The 27,532-nt window shown below is 40.0% G+C and overlaps 1 protein-coding gene across 2 annotated transcripts in view; it reads right to left on the minus strand.

Moving 5' to 3' along the window:
- Window positions 1-12,868: 12,868 nt before the first annotated feature.
- Window positions 12,869-27,532, minus strand: part of Spag6 (sperm associated antigen 6) — a 46,652-nt gene continuing 31,988 nt past the window's right edge. Inside the window, exons 9-11 of one of the 2 annotated variants that reach the window (XM_048367783.1) lie at window positions 22,290-22,406; window positions 18,580-18,725; window positions 12,869-13,826 (exon numbers count right to left, since the gene is read on the minus strand). In XM_048367783.1, coding sequence (XP_048223740.1) covers window positions 13,757-13,826; window positions 18,580-18,725; window positions 22,290-22,406 — 333 coding nt within the window. In that variant the 3' untranslated portion in view covers window positions 12,869-13,756. The remainder of the gene's footprint in view (window positions 13,827-18,579; window positions 18,726-22,289; window positions 22,407-27,532) is intronic. The other variant, XM_048367784.1, reaches the window with a different exon arrangement.

Genomic DNA, 27,532 nt, shown 5'->3' on the forward strand with positions numbered 1-27,532 from the left:
TATGCCAGTAAATGAAGCATCACTAATGGGAGGACATGGATTATCAAGAACCAGAACTAAGAACATGGGCCAATCATTTGGGAGAAAGATAAAATCAGATTACCCACTTCATACTGAAATACATCTTAAAGAGGTGCATGTAAAAAAAAAAAGAAATGTAAAAGAACTAAAAGGAAATATAGTATTTGATTTTTTGAGAGGAAGGAGGTAATGACAAAATAATAAAAAAAAAACCAGTTTCCTTTTCAAAAGCATCCCAAATACTTTGTACTCCCTATATCCTCTAGAAGAGAATCCATTGACTCCTCCAGCAGTGGATACTCTTCGTAGACCCATTTTCCCAGGCTTTTGAAGGATGGATATGTGTGTGTGTAAATACAGAAGGACCAAACTGAAAAAAAAAAGTCACTAAAGAAGCCAACCCAGAGGAACATGGTTTAGATAGAGAGGCATTTCTTTAGTTTGTTTTTTGTTGTTCTTGTTGCTGGGTTTTTTTGTTTTGTTTTGTTTTGCCAGTCCTGGGGATTGAACTCAGGGCCTGAGCACTGTCCCTGGCTTCTTTTTTTGCTCAAGGCTAGCACTCTACCACTTGAGCCACAGCACCACTTCCAGCTTTTTCTGTTTATGTGGTGCTGAGGAATCGAACCCAGGGCTTCATGCCTATGAGGCAAGCACTCTACCAGTAGGCGATATTCCCAGCCCCAGAGAGGCAAGTCTGACACTCAAAAGCTGTGTGCTTGGTGAGAATCTCCACAACCACCCCATTCCTGTCACAGACCACACTCCATGGTTACAGATTAGCTTCCAGCAGAGTTCCAAAGGCCTCAAGATGCAGAGGTGGAAGTCTGTGAGGAAGTACACAGACCTCAGTGGGAAACTGTCTGAACCCTATGATCCTGTTGGCACCTACAAGGGACTGGGACTACTGCAAGCCATGTTCTCATGTGATCAGATTTCGATACTTTTATATTTTTTTTATTCTAATATTCCACATTCTAGAACTGAAGTACCAGAAAAGTCTCTTGCTAAAATTCACAGAATTGGAAAATGGTACAAGCTGTATTTGAGAGGCCTGTGGTCATATACACAGCTTTTTCAAGCACAAGAATTCCTGTGACCCTCGGAGGAAAATATCCTTTCCAATTTACATTGAGGAAGTAGGAAGCCAGAAGTAGGTTATTGAAATAAATAAAAATGTAAATTCTCTGAGAGAAACCATGGAGCATGGGTAAGGAATGGCTACAGGGAAAACAAAGTTTAAAAAGCTTGGGTCAGATAATTTCTATGAACTTAAGACAGATCAAACACAAACTTTATGGAGGGGAAGGGAGATGAGGAACAGACAAGGGGCAGTTATCACAAGCACAGCAAGAGTGAAAATTGCACCAGTTTTTGAGCCATTAGGATTCATAATGATGTTAGAGAATAGTGAAAGAGGGCTGGGGATATAGCCTAGTGGCAAGAGTGCCTGCCTCGGATACACGAGGTCCTAGGTTCGATTCCCCAGCACCACATATACAGAAAACGGCCAGAAGTGGCGCTGTGGCTCAAGTGGCAGAGTGCTAGCCTTGAGCGGGAAGAAGCCAGGGACAGTGCTCAGGCCCTGTGGCTCAAGTGGCAGAGTGCTAGCCTTGAGCGGGAAGAAGCCAGGGACAGTGCTCAGGCCCTGAGTCCAAGGCCCAGGACTGGCCAAAAAAAAAAAAGAGAATAGTGAAAGAAATCACACCCAGGGAAGTCCCATTATTTGGGGATCTCTGGGAAAATGTCAGCTCCTATTTTTGTCAGTGTTCATCTAAGTACGACTTATATGTCTGCTTTTTTTAACATGGCCTTTATTTAATAACAAGGCTAGAAATTGCATCTAAGCCATCAGAGTTAGTTTTTCATTGAGCAAAAGGACTTTCACTAGTTTTAAAATACAATCATGGTAATAAAGTTTATAGAAAACATTTAGAATTTGCTTACATAGGATTGAAGCAGTACTAGCTAAAGTCTGACCTTGGTTAATATATAAACATATATATATATTGCTATGTTGATATATATATGTATATATATATATATATCACATCAGTTTTATTATTCCAAAGTATTTCACAAGAAACATGCAAGACCTGAGAATATTTTAAAAATTGTTCATTAAAACTCATGAAGACTCAATCTCCTTACACGTAGAAAACAGTCCTTTAACTATTAAGATTGTCACTCGTTTAACTAATTTGAGAGGCATCAGGACAGATTTTTTTCATTTCTTATTAAGTAGTTGTACAAAGGTAGATACGTATATTCTTATGCATTTAAATTTTTTTTGGAGTTTAAAATAAATACACATTAGCTGCATGGGAAATTTATTTACCAACTACAAATCGGTATCAAGTTTTATACAATGTTATATAAGCATATTCTTTATTGTGAACACATTCATAAATAGGCTTAATAAAATAGAGGCTCTTAATCTTTTCTCAGCGGAGTAAATTCTACTTAATACACCCTTACTAACTTTCTGTCTGCTGCAAACACATTGTTTCTAATTCTCTGCCATCAAAATCCTTCAGTGACCTGTAGCAACCAAACAGGCTTCTAGTATTTGATTTCAAATAGTTCAAAAAAAAAATTCAGAAGACTGTTCAGAGTAAAATACTTTGGCTATGCTTCAGGGGGGGAAAATAAAAGGCACTCGTAATCCATGGTTTATAACAACATTGTTCAGATTTTTTTCTTTTTTATTGCTGGTGCTGGCATGAATAAAATGCAGGCTGATGATTCATCCAGTGAGAATTTGAATGCTGGTAGAAAATCCAGGTGAGCTGAAGGAGAAAGATCTGAAACTTGTGAGGAAAAAGCTGTCCGAAACTGAAAAGAGAGGCTCAGTGGACAGAGGAAAACAAAGCAGGTTTGAACTATAATATTTAAAGCCTGCTAGAGGCCAGTGACACTAGGTTAGGGGATTTAAAAAAAAAAAGCAGAGGGTAAAAAGTTTCTAAGCTGACTATTAAATAGATGTAACTCAGTGACTAGTGTACCCACGTGGGATTTTAATTACTTAGACATCTGTTTAGCGAAGTGTACTACTAAATAGGGATCAAATACAGAGATCAAATTACGTGGGGAGGGGAGTAGAGATGACATTCATGAGTTAGAAAGAGCAGTGGGCCAGGGGAAAATCAATCCCGGCTTTACATCTCACCAACAGAGAAGCAATTATTTTAGATGTGGGGCTGGTTAGCATCCTAGGTCATGAATTTAATTAAATAACCCTCCAGTGGCAGAAAACAGAACAAACCACTGTATTTAACTGTCAGTAAGACATGCCACAAATAAATGATCCAAATTCTTCCTCTTTTCTTTTTCTCCTCCCACATAGGTTGGCTGTGGTTTTTCTTCCCTTTCCTAATTTAAGCTTTCCTTCCCAATAGCATTCAATAAACTCTTGTATATAGCTTGAACCAGAGCAGGAATTATCTCTAAATTTTTTGCAATAGAATAAAATAGGGGGGGGGGAGGAAAGTGGCAAGGATTAAGTTGCCATTTGTGTTCCTTGCCTAGGAACAATAAATAACAGAAATATCTTGGAAATAAAAAGACACAGAAGCTATCTTACTGGTAGTTTGTTGACATCGTGGCTGGCTAAGGGTTGGAACAAAAACTAGGGAATTTGCCTCAGTGAGAAGAGAAGAAAGCAGAGCATCGATTGCTTCTGAAATGGATATTGAAAATCCAGCCTCGCTCAGTAGGCTCCCGTAGTCTTCAGCTCAGCTGAGCAGCCTCTAGTGACTAGCTGACTCAGGCAGAAGGGTGAAATGCCTTCCCAACCTTTGCCTTTGTTCCAACTCTGCACTCAGCTCTCCTTTACCCACACTTCCTATTCTTCCAGAGCCCAATCAAAGCCTCCAAACTGTGTGTGTCTTCTATTTTCAAATAATAGAAATGAGCTGGAAGAGAGCCCAAGTTTCTATGTAAATTAACCAGAAGGATGCCCCCACCATCTCATAGACTCCAAGGGAAATGAACACCCAAGCCCTGCTCCTCAGGAGAGCCACGCTAAGAACCAGCCCTCGGGATGAAACTTAATGATCTCATCAAAGCTTCACCATTAACAACACAGCTCCTCCCACCAAGGACTCACTCACCTACCACTGTCTTGTGCATATCTAAAATTCATGGAGGAATATAATTGGTAATATGCACACAAAGTATCCAAGCTAGAGCTGTTGCGTGCACTCTGAAAATCATCCTAGACAGTAATTCATTCCTTATAGACTGGTCCTTTTTGCTGTCGTTTAAAAATCCTAAGAACTGCTTCAGGAACTGCTAACCTCAGCACAGTAGATGTGGTGGAATGGATAGCCAGCTCTAATGCCCAGTGTAAACAGACAAAGTGGCAGCCTGCACCAACAGTCGAGCTTGAAAAGAGCCTATTCTTGCTGGGGAAAACTACATTTTACAAATCTGCTTGTTGCCTGGGCCTGGGCATGTGGCTTTGTGGTAGAGCACTTGCCTAACATGTGTGAGGCCCTGGGTTGCATCCTCAGAGTACCCCGCCCCCCCCCCAAAAAAAATGTCTTGCCCAGTTCCCTTGAGAGTCACTTAACAAGTTCCTGGTTCCTGGGACTCTTCACTTCCCGCCTGCCTACCTAGCACCCTGCTAACACTGTGCTGTGTAGATGAATGGAGAATGATGTCTTGTCCTCGTGCTATATGAACTTAAACCAGTATTTTTTTTTTGTATAAGCAGCAGTCTAAGGGCTTCAAAGAATAACTTTTCATATGAATACTGGATTTTTAGCTGCCCTTTCTTATATAAGAAACTTAAAGATTTTGCCTTACTTGGGAGGTTAATATTTCTCTATGTATTTTTTAGGATGTATCAGAACTGAGATGACTTCACCCTGGTGCACAGTCCAGTGTTAATTATTTTTATGAGGTAAAGCAAGGTATGATTAAGAACCTGATGTAGAATTCAGCTTTGAAAAGTAACTGATAGTCTTTTTCTTCTGAACCAAACGGATAACTGAGTATAAGGTTTTTAAAAAATTCTAGCCCTTTCCCCTTATCTCAGGTGAGAAAACACATTGGATCCCACAGCGAAGCTTGCACGTTAGGCAGAGGAGCTCCCAGTTAGCGACTGCTCAGGGCCACGTGTAAAGTACCTGGGGCTTTGGTTTGGGCTTAGATCTGAGGACATTTGATGTTTTGGTCTGGTTGGGTTCCAATGTGGACCAAGTATTTTTAAATTATTTTTTATTCAAATTAAGATGTCCATGTTAAGATTTAGCAAATAATAAGACTTAGTCTGGCTGCGAGTTCAGGATTTACCTCAATTCGTGACTGTGGTAAGGATATAAAAATATGATTTTGCTAGGCATAGTGGCCCATGTTATAATATACTCAGGAGGCTAAGGCAGAAGGATTCGATGTTTGAGTCCAAGCTGGGAAACACTCCTGTTTCAAAGACAGAAAGAAAAGGAAGGGGGAAAGGAAAGGAAAATACATGGCTCAAAACTTATAGCAGCTAGATTAGTTGGCCCTTGGGCCTTACTGGGAGATGAGAGCGGAACACTAGTATTTGTTATAGTTCACCACCCCCTTGTGATGTTCAGACCAACTTGCTACCTTTACAGTAAGTTGACTCAGTACCCTGCAATTCCAGGATTTCCGTTGGTTTTACTACTTGAGGAAACGAGTTAGAGGAGGAACTAGTTGTTGCAGCTGCAGTGGATCACCAGCCTGAAGTAACTGGTTCTTCTCCAGCACCATGTTTGTCTAGGAGAATTGCCTAATGGAGTGACTCAGACGCTCATAGTCTCTGGTTACCATGGCTACTCCAGGCATGGCTTCTGTTCCTGTCTGTTTACTATTAAAACTGAGCATAAGCATTAGGAGATACCCTCATTGAATCATGTGAGACTGGCTCTCCCTACTGCTTTCTGTAACAGCACCACCAACTACTACTGACCAGTGTCTCTGCTGGTAATAGTCACTGCTTTCCTGCTGGTCTCTTGGCCTGAGAAGACCTATGGCTGAATGGAAGCTGCAGTGTAAAGTACCATTGTATCATCGTACTTTCCCGGTGTCCCACTGGACAGTGTTTACTGATGAGATATTACTTCCTGGGAACCAAGGCTTCTTGACCCAGAAACACAGCTTTTTCCTAATGTACCACTGGAAATAACAGTAAGCAGGGCCCATCCCCAGCCCATGTTGTCTAGACTTGTGTATTCTATTTGCCATATAGTTGTCCCTGGCTTAGGGTAGCTTTTCAACCTGTGGAGTACCACCAAGCTGGAGTCTCAGATGAGTAAATGAATGAATGGTAAGATCAGTGTGCTCTGGTTCAAGTCAGTGTTTTATGGGGTCTCATGGCAATGGACAAGCATCCTTAAGGTAGTGTTCTTGGCTGAAGATTTGTGGTTAGGAAAGACCAATCCATATTGCAGAATACAGCAATCTCATGCAAGATGAATTCCTGGTCTGCCGGAATGCACTTACTTCCAACGATTGCCTGGGCTCTTTGAGGGATGGCCCTCTATGGAGGAGTCATTTCTAGTGTATGTTACTGACAGGTTAGACATTTGATGGAGCCGGTAGCTGGGTCATCCTTGGTGGGTGGCAGTCCATGCTGCTGTTGAGCTTTTACGTATCCACCATCTCTGCTACCCTGGCTGCACACATGCCCATTGTGCCGGCACTATCATAACCCATGAGAGAGGCCAGCTGCCATTCGTGGCTAAGTCCTTGATGTGTTCTGTACTATTTTGGTAGTGGGTGCTTCAAGGGGATTAACGTGACACAGAAAGTTCTCTCACATTGTATGTATACCTTTTTCCTTCTAGAGCCTGACAAAAGTGCTACCCTGTTTATCACTGCCCATGGGTCATTCTTCTTTCCACAGAAGGCAGATGACCAGGTAGATTGCGAGGAACTTTGCCAATTTGGAAGATTTCTCTTCACCTCTTTTTAATTTATTTTTGTGGGTTTGAACTCAGGGCCTAACACTTGAGTGCCCCAGCCCTTTTGTCATTTTGTCATTTTGTCATTTTGCAAGAAGGTCTTGCCTTTTTCCCATGCCACTCTGGCTTGCAGTCCTATTTATGGTTTTCACATAGCTAACAAGACAGGCATACACTACCACACCAAGCTCATTAGTTGAGATGGGGTCTTGAGAAATTTTGCTTGGGCTAGCCTCAAATGGTGACCATCCCAGTCTCTCATTATGAGTCCACCAAGCCTGACTCTCACCCCTTTCTTTAAATGTCCCCCTAAGAGGCATACACTATAGCAGCATCCATTTTGGGCTTGGACTCCTGCCAAGTCAAGTGGTTTATGGGGGGAAAAATGGTAGTCTTTTCCCTCCTCCATCAAATGGCTCTAGAAGATTCACTCCCATGGCCATTGTTGAGTTAGGAATACAACCTTCAGATCTATACCACAAACTAGTTCTGATTACTTGTGTGCTTTGTTCCTGTGGACACAGATGCTGTACCAAGCTGGGAGTTGGTCCTGTGGCTGCCACTTGAACTTTCTGATGGGTTATTGCTAGACCTTCCCTAACTTTCTGACTTGGTGGCTTTGACAGATCAGCTCGTGATGGATATCTCTGGCTACACGGTTATTCCATATGCCTATTAGCATATATTCCATTTCCATCAAGGAACAGTAAAATACAAGAACTTCTTACAGTTGATTACTATCAGTGGCAGGGGTCTTGCCCCAGAATCTTAGGAATTGATGCTGAGACTCTTCTACAGAGATTCTCGGTAACTCTTCCTGGCCTCCTTTCCCCTGAATACCCTTCTGTTGCCATCCGGTATGCTGAGCAATACAGCAGGACTCCTTGCACCAAGATGTAAACCTGAGACAGAGCTCTGTCATCTGGCAAAAGGGTGGAATAAGCATCCAAAGTGCTGAGGAAGCAACTACTGAATACATTTGCTGAGGTGTTTCAGGCTCCATCCTAAGACAACCCCCTCTCCTTCAGACAGTGGGATCCAGGTCTGGAAACTGGAGTTGTAATTGACTGTTTTCCTTTTGCAGTACTGGAACTTGAGAGCAGAGTCTTGTATTTTTTAGGCAAATCCTCTACCCCTTGAGCCATGCCTCTAGCCCTATTAGGTTTTTTTTTTTAAAAAATAGGATCTCATTAACTTTGCCTAGTCTGTCCTAGAACTCAAGATCCTCCTGTCTGTCCCTCCTAAATGGCTGGGATTATGATTGACCCACCATGTCCAGTGGAATGGTTTTCTACTAGAGCAATTACCCTCGTCTCCAAATTATCCATCCTTGATTCCTTATTATATTGTAAAATTGTTATACATTATACCTTGTGTTATCAAATTGAAGACTGCCTTTATCTTGCCTCTAGGAACATTGTTATATTAGATATTACCTTCAGAGATTTCTGTGGATTTGGTCCCTGAATATCACAATAACCTGTTCCTCATTGTGATCATTATGTTCTCCTTGCTGATAATTGAGTGTTACTCTGTATTTTCAGGACCCTATCATCTCATTTATGACAGGCCCAGTTCTGCTTTCCTCCAGTCAACCTGCATAAGGAAGAGAAGGCCCACTAAGCTCCTCAGCGTGGTTACCCTCTTACCATAATGGTGGGTCCTCTCAAGCAATCTCCAGACCCCAGCTGGCTGGTGGGCTTTCCATCTCTGTATAGTGTGCATATAGCGGCATGCCCCTCTCTCTGGGCAGGCTGATACATCTGCGATGGAAGCTGCAACATTTCCACCTCACTTCCACCAGGGTTCCAGGAGCCATCCTTGCACCTAGGTCCCTGTCAGGCTAGTAAATCTTGTATTCTGGGAGTGAATATTCCCATCATCAATAAACTCTCCTATTCTGTGTTAGCTAGTCTTCTCCATGATTGTAGTGCTAGGTGTGATAATAAGCCAATATTTTTCTTTGTGTGTGCAAAAGCTTACTGTAATCATCCTCCTCCCTTCAATAACGGATTACCTGGCTAGAATGCAGGGTCACCTGTTATACCCCAAGCCAGGTTCTGAGGTCACGGTGAATGGCAATACCATGACTTTCCAGAAACCTATCTTACAATGACTTATTATATTGATTTTGGTCTAATTTTTAAGATCAAGATGAGAACGATAAGTATTTTTTTCAAAACATGCTTTGTTTTCAATATATCAAATATGTCTCCTAACTTAGTCTTGCATTTAGTGTTTAGAAATGCAAGTTTGATGGCTAGTTACTTGTGCTAACTTAAACTGTGGTTGGATTGTGAAACGTTCTGCGCGGGAGGCAGGAGGAGAGAGGAGCACAAATGTTTCTAGTCTCCATAACAAAACCATGATGGTTTTCTGTTGCGATTGTTTTTTCCTATTTTTCGAAGTGAATTTCTTTATATAAAAACCTGAGCTTCTTCTCCAATTGCTACTTACCAAAGTGAGGAGGAGGGTAGTGAAGGTAACGTGCACAGCGTGGTATGCCCAGCGTGGGTGGAATGTCTTCCACAAGGGCACCAGCTCTTAAGTACCATGGTGTACATGTTAAGCATCGTGGATTTGCATATCTACAAAGGAAGTTTTCCAGCAGATGGCAGTAAAGTGTCTTCCTTTATCAAAACAAGACTATTACAACAATTATTTGCCAAATAAAAATAATGGGTCTTAAGACTGGGCACCATTTTTGAATCACTCAAAGGTATCATCTGGACTAACGGTGACACTGCTTCTGGGTGTCACTCATTGCCGTTGAATCTTTAGGACCCTTGGAAGTAGGGTGCTACTAGGAACTTGGCCAAGGCAACTGACACTGGCTATAGGAGTTTGGGGATTCCGAAGTGGTCTGTCTCTTTTAACACTAGCTTCCTTCCTTCTGCATTCCACCATGATGTTTCAGAGAACTAAGGTGTAGGAACTTGAAGTGACTTGACCATGGAGAGAAATCCGCCAGCCTGAGCCAGGCATCCGAGAGCCTGCCTAAGGCCAGCCTGCACTATTTTTACCATATATACTACATTCTGCTGTCATGCTGGGTGACACTGATGACAAAAGAGAACAGGGCACATTTTACTCATCTAAGAAAAAAGTGACTTTTGAGTAAGAAAAGAAAAACACCTGGGAAAATGATGGCATTCCTTTGGACCTTTTTGAGATATTTGAGCTTAGTACCAGTAACTCACACCTACAATCCTAACTACTTGAGACGGAGATCTGAGATAGCAATTCAAAGCCAGCCCTGACAGTTTGTGAGACGCTGGACTCCAGTCAACCACCAAAAATCCAGAAGTAGAGCTGTGGCCAGACCCTGAGTTCAAGCTCCACTAGGGGCAAAAACAAAAACAAACTTTTGATCACAGGTAAATGCAGTAGTTTTGGACAAGAATGCCACTCGATCCTTTTAGTATCTGAAGCAGAATAACTACAAATCAGTATATCCTAAATGGCAAAATAGGCCTCAGCATTTGTTGTATATTTGAAAATAAAAATTCTCCATCCTTCCAAGGTTTCTAAACTTGACATTGTAGAAATGGCCTCACCCAGGAATTGAAGGTCAGGGTTTGCATTAAACAGGACCTCAAATCATGTTTAGAAACAAGCAAACCTTTTTTCTTTTCTCTTCTCTTCTTTCCAGTGCTGGGGCTTGAACTCAGGGCCTAGGCACTATCCCTGAGCCTCTTTTTGCTCAAGGCTAGTGCTCTACCACTTGAACTACAGTGCCACTTCCAGCCTTTTCTAAGCAGTTTATTGGAGATAGAAAGTCTCACGGGCTTTTCTGCCCAGGTTGGCTTCATTCTTTCTTTGAAGAAAAGGGTTTCCTTTGAAAGGGTTAGGAAGACAGCTCAACGTCCTATAACTGTGAGGTTGTTTACAGGCTAAATTATATATGCTCGCTTTGTGTTCAGTCTTGGGGCCATTCTACTCCATGTCTGAGAAAATGTGTATTAGAAAGCAGAAAATAGTTTTGCTTTACCACAAATCATCTAAACTCCACTCATCTAAGAGGGGGAGGCCTGGAAGTTACTACACAATTGCTGTCCAGAATGCGTAAGTTGTCCTTGATCCTATTTCCTGTAAGTCATACCAGGTTTGTGTAGAACGGAGTTCCCTGGCACACGTGCAGTGCAGGCCATCTTCCTTAGCATTTTACGAGTGTAAAAGCAAGCTTTATCACCCTAACTACTTAACAGGATAGTGACTGGACCCAGGTTTCATCATCCCATTCTGAAAGACGCGTTCATTTCACCTCTCCCCACCACACGTATACTGATGGCATCTGTTATAAAAGGTGCAACCAATTCTATCCTTGAAATGAAGCCTAATAGCAGTTGTTCACATAAGTCAGGGATCCTTAGAAGAGTTTAAATAAATGGTATGGGTCAGGTGCAGGGGAAAACATTTTGTTTGCACAGAGAAATGGAGTCGACAAAATTCAAACCAGGAGTGAAAATATCAGCGGAATATCACCAATGACCCTATCTTGCTCTCTGAACCATTTTTTTTCCTTAAAAGAATCTCACATAGGCCTTTCAGAGAGAAAAGAAAGCTTCTTGTCACTTAAAGTGTTTCATATCAAGAAACATTCTACAGTAACTGGGCCCAGTGGCTCACACTTATCTCAGTGACTCAGGAGGTTAAAACTGGGAGGATGAAGGTTCGAGACCAGCTCAAGCGAAAAAGTTAGTGAGACTCCCAATCCCAATTAATAAAATGCTGGGCATGGTGGTATATGCCTGTCATCCCAGATGCACGGGAGGTGTAAAAAAGAGTACCACATGCCCAAATCTGAACAAAACTTTGAGATTCTATTTGAAAATCATCTAAAGCCAAAAGGGCTGGGGTATGGTTCAAGTAATAGCTCACCAGCCTAGCAAGCACAAAGGCCTGTGTTCAACCCCATAAAATAAAAAAGGAAAAGAAACATTTGTAGCAGATATAGTCATCACATAAATGACCAAATTATACCCAACTATACAGTGTTAAATATTACTTCCTTAGGTTAGTACTATTTAGGAAGTATGGAATGATATACAAAGCGAAAAGTACCTTTAAAAGTATAGTAGCAAGAAACATATACTAGGAAATTTACCCTTCCAATATCTGAATAAGTTTTAACTTAGAGAAACTAGAGTCTGTCATGAACAACAGTCATCTACCAGTCTTAATAAAGAAGGAAGAAAAACTCTTGCATTTTCTTAGGTCGCTAAAAAGGCTTACACTGAGTAGGCAGGAAGGAAAGAGAAGCTTTAAAATTGAGAATAAAAATCATTTTCCTGTGTAAACAGTCAAAGAAATTTCTGCAAGGCAACAAAATAGGCCCAAGGAAGTATTTTTAAATGAAAGCAGGAGGCCAAGGTTATAGTGCACTAACGGCTCACACTTAGCTACTTAGAAGGCTGAAATTTAGGATTAAAGTTCAAAGCCAGCCTAGGTAGACAAATGTGAGAAACTCTTATATCCAACTCTTATAACCAGCAAAAAACTAAAACCGGGGCATGGCTCGAGTGGTAGAGTGCCAGTCAGGGCTTTTAAGCCCCGGTACTAGAGATTTAAACAAAAAGGTTTTATGATGAAAATTTTAAAGACACAACAAAGCTATGGACTATTGGGAAATAGCAATGACAGAGAAATCCAGGAAAATGCTAAAAGATAATTTCCTTTTGGGGGGTGGGGAGAGAGAGAAGTGCAAGAAGGAAATCTGAAAACAAAGCCAGCTGGCTGGGCTATGGCATTGGGGATCTCTGGGCCACCCTTCCCGCCTTCAGGAGCAGTCTCTGTAAGGAATGTCCCTACGGGCCAGCAGACACACCCACCAGCCAACCCAAATTCCCAAATCCAAGCACAGACTCGACGTCCAAAACACACAGAAAGGTCAAGTCTAAAGCTGTTTTAAATTTTTTATTGAAATCCATGTTGACTCTAATAGCTTCTTTATTTTGTTACAATTTAATAAGAAAATGCATGTAAAGCCTGAGCTGGATGATATTCTTCTCAATTTTTTCCTTTAAAATTCCTGAAAATGTGACTTTGGGATTGGGGGAAGGTTATGTTTGGTCAAGGGAGGACTGAGGACTCATTTTACATGCCAGCTTCCTTGGTCAAAAGACTTTTCTATGAGAATACAGAACCGTTCGCAAGGTACAATGTTCAATACTGACTTGTACCATTCTCCAGCCCCATGAAAGATCGGGAACACCTCAGGCAGGGGGGAGAAGAAAGTCGCAAAACTGGTGAAGAGGAGAACCTTCCTAAGTTAGGAAAACCTAACAACGACACATTATCCCCAGGCTCGGTGTTAGCTTAATGCATTTATGTGCCCAGCCTCAAGGGCTCTTTCTAGAACACTGAACTTATGTCATCACTTTCCTCTTGCATCTCTTCCCCTCTACATCCTGCTGTGTAATCACTATGGCCAGTTTTCCTTACCTATGCCTACTTCCTAATTGGCCAAAATAAGGGTTTCTAAACACCATTGCTTACATTGTTGGAGAGGAGGGGTGTGTTGTGTATTTATTTGATTGTGGTCTTAGTAAAAAATAGCATATGCCTTAAACACCATTAGTGTCTTTAAGTCTACCTTTAGAGCAAACCCTATACATGCAAATGACTATGAATGGTTCCTTATGTATTCAAGATACTAATTTTTAAAGCATCACATAAACTTAAAATATTATCTAAAGGTATTTCACGTGGAATGAAACTAGTATGTACTTAGTTCAAATACTTTGAGCTTTAACGATTGTCATTCATTCTCTGTTGTGAATTTGAGTATAAAAATACAGCTTTGTTTAGTTGGTAAGTGGTTGATAGCTGTCCACCCTCTGCAGAAGTGTATCTGAATATCCAGGGGAATAATACCTGCAAAAGAAAATTTGCTATTAGCTACTTAATGGAAAGATTTTATGCCTGCACAGCAGGCATAACAGATTCTATATAAAGAATAGATTGAAGTACTTTTCTAAATGAAGCCTCGCATATACCTGTACGATTAGGAACTCATAACGCTGCTGGAGAAGCAGCAAAACATTGTAAGGGTGTGTTTTCCACGCAGGAGCCTCAGTCCAGGGGCAACATTTAATTACAGAGTCTCTCTATTCTATCAAGTGACTATCTTATTGTAAGGATCATAGCTACGGGTTGTTTTTTTTCATATATTAGTGCAACCTATCATTGCTAATCAACTTTGGCATTCTGGTTGTCTTAAAAATCATTTTTGTGTGTGTTTCTGTTTTTGCAGTACCCGGGTTGGAGTTCAGGTCCTAGAGCTGAGGGGCTCTTATTGCTGTGCCATACCTCCGGACCTGATTTGATTTGGGGGGGTGGGGATTATTTTTAAGATTGTGTCCCACTTCCTTCCTGGGAGCATGCATGGGCATGACCTTCAAGGCAGCTAGGTTAACAAGCCAACGCAGCCAGCTCCATGTCGAGAAGGAGATCTCATGAACCTCTCTGCCTGGGCTGGCCTCAAACCATCCTAGCCTCCTAAGCAGGTAGAGTACAGGCATCAGCCACTGGCACTGGCTAAAAATAATTTCTCTTTTCTTTCTTTTCCCCCCTAGGACTGCGTTTGGAACTATAGGCCTCCTGCTTGTTTTACTTTCTTTCTCTGTTGCTGTTCTGCCACTTGAGCCACACCTCCAGCTCAACTTTGTGATGGTTATTTTGGAGACAGATTTTTCTCTCCAGGGTGACTTCAAACCATGATCCTCCAGATCTCAGCCTCCTGAGTAGCTAGGATTACAGATGTAGCCACCAGTGACCTGCTGGCAATCATTTTCTTGTGTGTGTGTGTGTGTGTGTGTGTGTGTGTGTGTGTGTGTGTGTGTGTGTTTGCCAGTCCTGGGGCTTGGACTCAGGGCCTGAGCACTGTCCCTGGCTTCTTTTTGCTCAAGGCTAGCACTCTGCCACTTGAGCCACAGCGCCACTTCTGGCCATTTTCTGTATATGTGGTGCTGGGGAATCGAACCCAGGCACTCTTGCCACTAGGCCATATCCCCAGCCCCGCAATCATTTCTTAATACATGGTTTAATCAGATCTGACTGAGTTTGGGGAACTATAGTTAACACTAAAGAATTATTTTATAAATGGTTTTCAGGTATACATATCATACAAACATTAAAAAAACGAATGATTTCATTGGTTCTTTAGCTTATATAGTGCTATACATATATAATATTTGTTTTAAAGTATCAGATATGTTCATTAATGGTTATGAGATGCTTGAAATGCCATGCATATATACAAAAAGCATGCCAAATAAATTTGCCATGCCAACTTATGGATAGGGTTGTTTCTTTGAAGGTTTTGGGGGGGTTAATGTTTTGAGCTTTGAGTATATTTTAGATAGGACGCCCTTGTCAGATGTGCAGCTAGTGAAGATCTTCTCCCAATCTGTGGGTTTTCTATTTACCCTGCGAGCTATGTCCTTTGCCATGCATACACGCTGCAGTTTAATGCAATCCCAAGTAGCCAGCTGCTTTGATTTGTTGTGCTTCTGGATCTTTACTTAGGAAATTTTGACCTGTGCCAAGGAGCCCTAGTGTTTCCCCATATCCCTTCCTGTAATATTTTCAGGGTATTTTCTCTTATATTGATGTCTTTGATTTTAAAAATTGCCATGCAATATAGAATATAATAGATTTGAAAAATCTAAAGAATTGTAATTTAAAAATTTTTCCAAACACTATACAAAGTAAAGTCTTCAAAAGTTTTCCCCTAGATAAAACCTAATGTTAGGGTCTTCATTTGCCTTTTTTTTAAGTTACCTTTACCCAGGCCTAGATGCTTGACTTTAAAACTCCTAATCCACCTCATACCAACTTCTTCCATATTTGTTAAGTAAAGGTGGGTGACACAGAAAAGGACTTCCATTCAGGAAACAATCACACTGTGGAATACGTCACTGAGAAATTTACAACAGTGTTGCTCTCCATCTGAGTTAGTCACAAATGTGAAAGCTGGCCTCACCATCCAAAGTCCCTCATTCATGTGTCTGACAGAAGGTAGCTATTATAAAATATCTACCTCAGTGTAAGAGATATTTTAAAACTTTAAAAATTTGTACTGCTGAGGGGCTGAGAATTTGGCTTAGTGGTAAAGTGCTTGCTTTTGCATGCATGAAGCCCTGGGCTTGATCCCTCTGTACCACATACACAGAAAAAGCCAGAATTGGTGCTGTGGCTCAAGTGGTAGAGCACTAGCCTTGAGCAAAGGAAGCTCAGGGGCAGTATCCAGGCCCTGAGGTCAAGTCCCAGGATTGGCAAAAAAAAAAAAAAAAAAAAGAATTGTACTGTTGAATATGGTATTAATTACAAGTGGCAAGAGACCACCAGAAATGTGGCTACCATGTTGAAGGATTGGGTTTTTAAATTTCATTTAACTCAAGTCTTAAAACAAACACTTCAATTATTAGAAAATACATGTATATTGGAATAACTTAAGAGTCTGCCTTTATATAAATTTCATAAAACCTAAATATAGGTCAAACATTTCCAATGAGGCCTATCATCTGAAATAAAATGTTTGGATTGATAAGACATTATAAAATGTAGAATATAAATTTTTAAAATATAAATGTAAAACATGATAAAGTACTATAAAAATGTAAACTAGGGCTGGGGATATAGCCTAGTGGCAAGAGTGCCTGCCTCGGATACACGAGGCCCTAGGTTCGATTCCCCAGCACCACATATACAGAAAACGGCCAGAAGCTGCGCTGTGGCTCAAGAGGCAGAGTGCTAGCCTTGAGCGGGAAGAAGCCAGGGACAGTGCTCAGGCCCTGAGTCCAAGGCTCAGGACTGGCAAAAAAAAAAAAAAAAAAAAAAAAAAAGTAAACTAACTCATTCTAATTGTTATACTTGTTGCAAGTTGAAGTTACAATGCTTGGATATATTAGATTAACAAAAGCATACCATCCAAAATGTGCTTACCTTGATTCACTTATTGTTCTTAAATGTGGCTATTGGAAAATTTGAAAGTACGTATGTGGCTCACATTATTATTTGTTTTATTTTATTCTTTAGTTTGGTTTAGAGACTGGACTTGCTCTGTAGTCTAGGTTAGCTCAAACTCATGATCCTCCTGCCTTGGCCTCCTGAATGCTGGGGTTACAATACCACCGGATCCAGCATTTGCTTTCTTTTCTTACACATAGACCCCAGGCCTTGTACTTGCTAGGGAAGGGCTGGGCTATGTTCTCAGATTCACCATATTGCTATTATACATGATTGCTTTCAAATAATTAGGACCTCCCAATAATCCTTGAGGCTTTTCCAGGTTATTTCCATGCTAACTACTATAACCGTTTCCCAAGGACCTCAGAGATTTCACGGAAGGAAATGGGGTGAGGGCTTACCCCTTCAACCACATCTGCAGAGCATTCACTCAGAATACCCAGCTTCCCAGAGTTCATACAGACCAGGAAGCCTCATTCTAACTAGAAGCTATCTAATGCTAAGGAGTTCAAAAGTGGCTTTTCATGCCCACTAAGTCTCAATTAAAATATGCCTAAAAAAGAGTAAGAAGATTTCTGTTCAAGAAAAGTGCCTACCACTGGTCATTCACTTTGGGGCCCTTTAGTTTGCTTTTTTAACCTTTGTTTTTCTTTAGCTTCGTTATTTTGAAAATTGAAGGTTATTTTAAACATATATAAAATAAATTCTTTCTGTAGGGTTATACATCCCGTGTATAAAGACTAATCTTATTGGTAAAAATATTTTCATATTTCATTCACACATTTCATGTCCTATAATCTTTTTATTTAATTGTATATTTTATATGTAATAGCTCTACTTGTTAGATACAGTATGTCTTCGATTTCTTAAGTGTGCATCAAATGTTTTCAAAGCTGGCTTATTGCAACTATTGGCCAAGTAGCTCTTATATGCTTCCCCAAAGTGTACTTACTATAAACTACTGAGATACCTGAATATCATAAACATTAATGTAAGTTTTCATATTTAGGTAGGAACGTACTTTTGGTTACTAAATTTCTCTTATAATACTTCTATTAATATAATACAAAGTAAGTAAAAGTAATATACAGCAAACTATGAAAAGCAGAATCTAGGCAGAGTGCCAGTGGCTCAAGCCTATAATCCTAGCTACTGGAGGCAAAGATCTGGAAAATCATGGTTCCAGGCCAGCCCAGGCAAAAAAGTCCATGAGACTCTAAGTGCAAAATAGCCAGCAAAAAGCCAGGCTAGAAGCAGAGCTCAAATGGTGGAGCACCAGCTGAGAAAGCAGAGCAAGTTCAAACCCCATTACCACTGAAAAAAGATGACTGAAAATAATTAGAATTTATAGGCCTCTTCTAAATCAAGTATTCACAATTTTAAAACTATCCATTTAATTTGAATTATGTTTGGGGGCATTCTTCAGTAAAGTATAATACTGAATTAGTATAGAAATATCTTAAATGACATTCCAGACTGATTTAGAAATGTCTATGTCAATCAAAACATCGTCACTTAATTTACACCAGGAAAAAGAAATCAAGAAAGAAGTGAGATTACACACTGGCCAATACTATGTCAAAGTGCACCTTTTGACACAGTAATATTAATCTTCATTTGAAAATCAAAACACTTCTCAAAAGTCCATTTTCCCTACCTTACTATTTCCTCTGGGTAACAATTGTTAATACTGTTGATGTACTCCTGAAGGATAGAACCGGGCTCTGCTTTTATCTCTTGAACCTTCTTAAGTCCACCACTTGTCACAAAAAGTCGTCGAGCTTTGCTATCATGTGGAAGCACCTAGAACGGTGAGGCACATGAGAAAATCAGCACAAGTTAGATTATTACTATTGCAAAGCATTGATGTATCTGAGATGTAGAGGAGAATTCGGGCTCCAGTGAGTAGAAGTGAACTGAACTCTTTCTAGAAGTGTGTCAACTTTTCATGTTGTAGAGATAGAACAGGTCAGTGAACTTGAGTGAAGGCAATGGAGATCTACTGTAAACCTTACACTCATTTATGGTCTTTCCACTCCCTACAAAATTAAAGGCAATCCCTTGAACAAGGCAGAAGGGATCTTCTGTGATCCAACTCCTAAGTGCCTCCCTAGCCTCCTTAATAGCCACCGATCTACACCCTCAGTTTTGTTTAAATAACATCAGTGTATGCAAGTGATGCCATTCTTGGCCTGTCCCTTGCTGTTTCCTCTTAGAATTTTCACTCTATGAGACCCATCAATACCTCCACACCCTGTTCTGCATGATTCTTACTCCTTATTTAAAAACACAGCTCAATGATTTACCTCCTTTAAGAAGCCTTTAAGACTAAACTAGCCTGCCTCTCCTGCCAGCTCCAGAAACCCAGTGCCTGGCATTCTAATACCTGCCCAGCCCCCTCCTCTGGGTCATTGTTCATGTGAATCCAAAGCTCATTCATGAACAGTTAGAAACCTCTGAGTAACCAGGGAGGCTGGGAAATATATAGGTTTAGATTCTATATAGGGAAGGTGATGGTCACAATGTGGGAACAATGTGTTCAACAGGTTTGCATGGCCACAGATAACATCTTCCCAATAGCTCTGTCGCTCCTGACATCTGACACAGGATGAGCAGATTGAGATCCCCCTTTAAGACTGTGGAACATTACCCTTAAGTCAAAGACAAATGGTTCTTGGCAGTAGCTTGTTTTTGGCAACACTCTAGGGCAATGATGCCCCAAGTATTGTCCCAGGCCAGGGAAGGTGAATGCATTGTCAGTCCTCAACCATGTCAGCACAGAAATGGAAAATGGTTTTAGAAACACTGATGGACATTTGACAAAGTAACTTTAAATCCTTTAAGCCTCAATAATTAAAAATAGAGAGCCAGGCGTGGTAACACATGCCTGTAATACTAGCCCTTGGGTGGCTGAGGTAGAAGGATCTTGAGTTCTAGGCCAGCCCGGGCTACATAATAGCAAGACCTTGTCTCCTAGCTACTCAGGAGGCTGAGATCTAAAGATCATGGTTTGAAGCCAGCCAGAGCAGGAAACTCTTATCGCCAATAAACTACTCAGAAAAAGCTGGAAGTGTTGCTGTGGCTCAAGTGGAAGAGGGCTACCCTTGAACACAAAGAGGCTCAGACAGTGCCCCAGACCCTTACTTCAAGCCCAGAATGGAAGAAAAAGAGAAAAGAAAAAGAAGATAATTAAAAATAGGTGAGGACAAGCCCTGAAGAAAATAAGGCCAGGCATGATGTTACCTACCTGTGATCCAGGAGGTAGATAGGAAAGAATTCAAGGTTGGCCTGGGCTACATAGCAAGTTGCAGACAAGACTGAGCTATGTAGTGAGACTCTGTCTTAAAAGCTCAGGGGCGCTAATGGCAATGCATGTAATCCTAGCTACTCAGAAGGATCACAGTTCCAAGTCAAGCTGGGTAGGAAACTTTATGAGACTCTTATCTTCGATTAACAACCAAAAAGTTGTAAGTGGAGCTACAGCTCAAGTGATAGAGTGTCAGCCCTGAACTCAGTTTTCAGCCCAGAGTTCAAGCGTTAGGGCTGGAAACACAAACAAACCAAAGACTGTAAGTATAGCTAAGTGGTTGAATGCTTGTCTAGGAAGCACAAGGCCCTAGGTTTTGATCTCCAGTGCTTGGAGATGGGGGAACTTGAAGGAAATGGAAAATTCTGCCTGAAGTAAAATATTGCCAAAAGCATAGTTACAAGTATATCTGATATGACATACTGTCTTCAGCTATTTGAACCTCAATTCTCACAAATCCCACTATTGTATTTTCCTATTTTGAACTTTTAACGTTGGTTAAGTGTTCATTTTCATAATCAGTTCAATAAAATTGGAATATCTTGCTTATAGCTAGATAATTACACTACAACATGAAATGGTCAGAAATAATGTCAATTACCCATTTTTAAGAGTTAGGCACTGGTGGCTCACACCTGTAACCTTAGCTACTCAGGGCTATGATCCCTATTAGGATTGCAGTTCAAAGCCAGCCCAGGCAAGAAAGGCCATGATACTCTTATCTCAAATTAATCACCATAAAACTGGAAGTGGAGCTGTGGCTCAAAGTGGTAGGCTAGCCTTGAGTGAAAAAACTCTGTGTGCAAGCCCAATGACTGACTGAAAACAAAGAGTAGATGATTCTGTCTATAGGTGACCCATTAGTCCCTATTCCTTTCTTTTTAGATGATCAAATTAGCTAGTTTATTACTTAGCACCCAAAAGCACACCTAAGTAAAGAAATGGCTTGATTTTCCCTTTCCATGAGTTTGTCTTTTCCCTGAATTATTGGTTGGTTTTGTCCAGGAGCAGACCATATACCCGCACGTCCCTTGTAACTGGAAGGAAAGGAAGTTTTGTTGCTTTCTTGAAAGGAAGGAGACACGACATAGGTGTCTGCTACACAGAACTTTGTCCACAGGGGTCAGCAACAGAAAACTTCTATTTTCCAGTAACCGTGGTGCTTAAGGGTCAGCCAAGCTGTTGGGGGGCATGGAGGGAAAGTCCAGAGAACAAAGCTGTTAGTGGTTCTTTTAAATGAATATTCAGAGACTGCCAGCTTAGCTGGAGGGACAACTTTTCAAATTAATGTATGTGAGGACTTGGGTTGCATCTCTGGCAGCCAAAAAAAAGTTTTAAAGAAAAAATAACTGAACAATTACAGCTATTAAGTAGGAAATGCAAGCCTTCTAACTTTAGAGCCTACACACATAACAACGGTGATACACACGCAACTTGTAGAGACACCACTTTCTTAAGTAAGATATACACAGCTTCATTTGGCTAGTTCTTGATAGCATGGCGCCACCATCCCGACCACGGACGACTGTGACATCTGTCCTCCTTTTCCTGCCTTGCTGCCCGTCGGCAGCTCGCAGGCCCACTTCACCTTTCGGCCTTCCTACCACTTCTACCCACTTCTCTCCAAGAGAGTGGATGGCTACATTTATTAAAGTTGTTCCGGAAAGAAGTGTTTTAAATGACTGCTGAGCATGAGTCTCCAGTACAGCAGGCCTTTCTGAAAACACGTCAGCGGCTCACAGACCCCTGTCCTTTTTCTATAAGATCTTTGCTGTGTTCCCAGGTGAGCAAGACTAAGAGACCCTGGAAAATTGCTGAAAGACACTTATCGATGCAAATTATCTGTGTCATGTCAAAGTGGGAGTGTGAGAAAAATGTGAGGAAAAAGGAAGCATTTCATTTGCTGGTGGGTTTTATTAACCTATGCTACCCTTGTCATTGCAGAGTGGAGAGTTTGGTAATAAAACATGAGCCCTGGCTTACAAAAGAAAATGGGAAAAGCAAGTTACCAGATCATTTTCATTGTGTTCCCTCTCACAAGCGATGAGAGCACGGCTTACCTTACTAAACTGTCCAACCACGTGCTTCAGAATATTGGGCGGGGCATCATACAGGAACGGCTCCAGGGCTGGTAGGTAGGTGCACTTCTGCAGGATATTCTTGATGGCTTTTTTACTCTGTGGAAATACAAAGCAAAATACATAAAAACTGGATAGAAGTGAATTGTACAGCTCTTAAAATATCTAAGATTATAAATTAAAATCTAAATGAAAATCTTAGATTATACATTAACTGTAAAGCTATGTTATATTTTATATAATGTAATTGTTATAGATTACAAATTTATGTATATAAAAACATTTTCTGTATATGAAGTAGATAACTATTAGATCTTATTGCTTCCAATCAGAGGCTATGTGAAGATAACTTTCTGGTGAATATCTTTATTAGGAATTATATACATCTATATACAATACACATGTACACACACATACTATGTGTACATACATATAGGATATTCCAAATATATATATATATATATATATATATATATATATATATATATGTACCGAACTTCAAATTAAGGGCCTCGCTAGGTAGGTGCACTACCACTTAAACCATTTCTAGCCCTTCTGAGCTTTTGCTCTTTCTTTCATAGAGTCTTCATTTTCCCCAGGCCCAGCATCAGACTGTGATGTCTACATTTCCCACATAGTTGAGATGACAAGTATGCGCTTCCCTGCCCCCAGCTTGTTGGTTGAGATGGGGGTCTCATTAGCTTTTCCCCAGATTCTCCTCATCTCCTCCCTAGTAGCTCACATTGCAGATGTGCACCACCATCCCTGCTTTTCTCTAAAAGGTTTCATGACTCATAGGTATGCAGACAGAAATGTCTAATGTGTGCATTATTCAATGAGCATTTGCAGAGATGTTTCCAGGGATTCTGAGTGAAATTTTTCCCATTCATCCCATACATGGATAGGATATACTCAACTACCGAGGGAAGATTGCCCTCATTCCATCTCGATCTCAGCAGTGTCAAGCCAGCTGAGCAAGTGTGAGGCCTTGAGTTCAAACCCAGCACCAAAAATAAGAAAAATTAATGACCCAACTTTAATATGGGCAAGGCTTGGGATGTAGCTAGTAGTAGAGTGCTTGCCTAGCTTGTAGAAGGCCCTGGGTTCTAATAATAAAAATATATTGTAATGGCCAAAGGATCTGAATAGAAATTTCTCCAAAGAAGGTATAAAAATGACTAATAAGTATATGAAAATATTAGCCATTAGACAAATGTAAATCAAAATCACAATGAGATACTAATTCATACTCACTTGGATGGTAAACAAAAATAATGATACTAACGAGGGTCAACAAGGATGAAGAAAAATTGGAACCCTCCCACATTGCTCATGGGAATGTAAAACAACAGTTACACTGTCTGGCAAACAATCTGACAGCCTCTCAAAATGTTAAGTAGAGATGTCAATGATCCAACTATTCTCACAACTTGCCTCTAAGAAGTGAACACCTGTATCCACACAAAAGCTTGTACAGTCATGTTCATTGGCACATTATTCAAATAGTCCAAACGTGGAAATGAACCAATATCCATCAACTGGTAAATGGATAAACAGCATAGCATATCAATACAATAAGATGTTATTTGTCAATAAAAAGGAACAAAATGTTGACATCTATACATGGAGGCATCTTGAAACTCAGACGAAGTAGTAAAGGAATCAGGCAATAAAAGCCACATGTTTTATATGGTTCCACTTAAATGAAATATCCAGAAGAGACAAACAAATCCACAAGGATAGAAAGTAAATTGAGGGTTGCTGTGGCTAGGCCGAGGGGATGTGAAATGACTGCAAATGGGTAAGACATTTGTGGAAAGGAAAAATGCTCTAGGATTAGTTTGTGGTAACGGTTTTGCAATTTTGTAAATATACTAAAAACTACCAAATTGTATGGTTTTCTTGTTTTGTTTTGTTGTGTGGTGGTTGTAGGGACTTCTTATTTTCTTTATGGTGCTGAGGATCAAACCTATGGCCTTGTAAGTACTCTACCACTCAGCAGCCCTTGTTTTTCAGAATCAGGGTCATGCTATATAGCTTGGTCTGGCCTGGAAATCTGATCTTCTTGCTTCAACTTCCTGAGTGCTGGGATTATAGGTGTTTGCCACCATGCCAAGCCGAACTATATACTTTAAATAGATAAATTATATAGTATATAAATTATATCTCAATAAATAACACTTTATAGGTACTAAAAAATAATGGGCAACAATCGTGACCTCAAGAGCATAATAGCTACCTCAAGTAAGTACTTAGAAACAATCTCATAACTAAATTGATCCAAATGCCAAACTAAGATAAAACATTTCAATAGGATGTCTCTAAATCAAAATAAATGAAAATGCCTATTTTTATAACATAGAAGAGTAAGTTGATCAGATGAGAGTCATATTTTTCCATTTTATTTATTAAGGCACTTGGAAAAACACAGAACTTGGGGGAAAAAAGGCTAAAAGTACTAGGGCTATGTGACATCACGGGAGAGGCTGCTCACCGGTTCTCCCAGATTGGAGCCCATTAGAGTGCTCACTGAAAATGACGAGGCGAACTTCAACATGGCCTTACAATGTGAGAACTGCCACAAGGAGCATGAAAAATAGTACCAGACAGCTCCTGGTGATCTCAAATACACTCTCCCCACGAAGACAGGGGAAAATCAGACAGACTTGACTGCACTTCATCCTAAAGCCTTTGAAACAACCGCTGATAGATTCGAAGAGTTCTTGGAGAAGAAAAAGCAAGGATTAAATCTCTATAATAAGAAAATATTTACAAGGGCCTGGAGGCGTGGCATCACTCGGGTGGTAGAGTACATGCCTAGCAAGAAGACATGTCTCTCCCAGGGTTCAATTCACAGTACTTTGGCTTAGAGAAAAATGGTTTAACTTAAAGTTTTGAAGACTACTCCCAGGGCAATCTAATTCCCAGTATTGTTCCTGGAGGTAAATATTGTGTCAAATACAGGCAGAAGAAATTTAATTTCTATTTGTCAACCTAATAAAAATGACTTTGATAAATGAAAACAATAGTAGTTCTTATTTTATTTTATTTTTCAGTTTTGATTTTTTTGTCGGTCATTGGTTTTGAACTCAGGGCCTGGGCACTGATCCTGAATTTTTTCACTCAAGGTTAGTGCTCTACCACTTTGAACCACAGCACCACTTCCAATAACTCTTATTTTTAAAAAATTATTATTTAAAAATGATTTATTTTTATTCCAGTGATGTTTACATAACACCACAATAATTCATTAAAAACCAGTTATAGGGGCTGAGGGGTGTGTACTACAGAGTTCTCTGGCATATGTGAGGCCCTAGGTTCAATCCCCAGCACCACACCTACAGAGAAGGCCAGAGCCAGTGAGTCACTGGAGATAGAAGGGTTGAGGATAAAGTCAAAAGACAATGACATATGTAAGTTAAAATTATATATCTATATATAATATGTGTTATATAATATATATGTATATCAGTTCTACTGGACAAATCAGAACTAGAAATGGAGCTGTAGTAGCAGAAGTAGCTGGAGTAGCAGAAGGTGAAAGAATCAGAAGCCTGTTAAATTAGAAAAGACCTTTGAGAATGCACTGTTAAGCTCTCTCTCTCTCTGCCAAGAATTGTCCAACACTGGAGCTTGGGAGGGAAGCCCTAAAGTGGCTCAATTATTGCTCTGATCTGGAAAGTCTTACAAAAATTGAAAAAAATTGCTGATTAGAGAAAACAACTTTCTTCAATGAATTTGTAGAAAAAAACATGTAAACATAACCAAGTGAACATAAATTCATTTTTATAAAATTTATAAATCAAATAAATGATTCCCTAAAAACATTACACCCAGAGTCCCTAAACTCTATAGCCCAAGGAAACTTCACATCTCATTCTACCATCGAAAGTTGTATTTCAGGAAACATATTTTCCTATTTGGTAGTTTACTGTTTTAATTAAAATTCAATGTACAGTTCTGTCCTACAACTACTTAAGATATTTTTTAAATAAACAAATTCAATGTAATTTGCTGTTAATTTTATTTTGAATTATTGTCTTTTCCATGAGCTCCCTTCAGTCTATGTCAATTCAGAAAGTCATACATTTTCCTGGTAGGGATTGTGCAGAACACAGCTTTATTTTTAAAGAAAATACATTATTAAACTACTCACTCTACTTTATATTCATATTTTGTGAATCGCTTTAGTAGCTAGTAATAATTTTCATTAAACTTGACCTTTAAAAATCCTGATTTAGGGCTGGGAATGTGGCCTAGTGGTAGCGTGTTTGCAACTTACACATGAAGCCCTAGGTTTGATTCCTCAGCACCACATATATAGAAAAAACCAGAAGTGGCGCTGTGGCTCAAATGGCAGAGTGCTAGCGTTGAGCAAAAAGAAGCCAGGGACAGTGCTCAGGCCCTGAGTTCAAGCCCCAGGACTGGCAAAAAAAAAATTCATGACTTAAAAACTTAGTTTTCTTCATTGTCATAGTAATGTACAGAAGGGTTACAGTTTCATGTGTAAGGCATTGAGTACATTTCTAATCAAACTTGTTACCTCCTCCGTTTTCCTCTCACCTTTTCCCTCCCCAGATCCCTCCCCGGAGTTGTATAGCAACTCGGTTTACAGCATACATATTGTCTTGTAAGTATTGCTATTGCATTGGTTCACCTTTTACCTGTTGTCTCTCCATTCTGGTGTTCCCCTTTCCCTAATTCCAATAAACGTACATATAATACCCAGTGTACCAAAGTCAGTTACATGACATCAGGGGGTAAAACCATGGGGAAGAAAGACCAAAGAAAAAGGCATAATTTCATATGGTATGTTGAAAATAGCAACAAAGATAAACCACTTCAAAACTTAAGTTTTTAAAGGATTTTTTTAAAGGAAGTAACACAAGACTAACAATTGAAAATTTAAGCAGCCTTGAAGTAAGAAGTAAGGAATACTCTGAGATTACTTTATACCTCGAAACAAGCATTAAATTCTTTTGGACTCAATTTTTAATGCAAAAAATTGAGAACATTCTCTCCAGAAAATTCCAGCTGAAAAATCCTATTATTCTTTCTTTCCTATTTGGGGGGAGAAATGTCTACCAGAGCATAGAATGCAATAACCAGAATTTCATTTCACCAATACTGCTGCCCCTACAGAGAAGGCTCTTGAAGGTATATTACTGATTCTGAGGGACAAGAATAATCTAATTTCAAAAAAGAGTGGCATCAATTCTACAAAT

Source organism: Perognathus longimembris, chromosome 18 (genome assembly GCF_023159225.1).
Source record: "Perognathus longimembris pacificus isolate PPM17 chromosome 18, ASM2315922v1, whole genome shotgun sequence".
In the NCBI taxonomy this organism is placed as follows: Eukaryota; Metazoa; Chordata; class Mammalia; order Rodentia; family Heteromyidae; genus Perognathus; species Perognathus longimembris.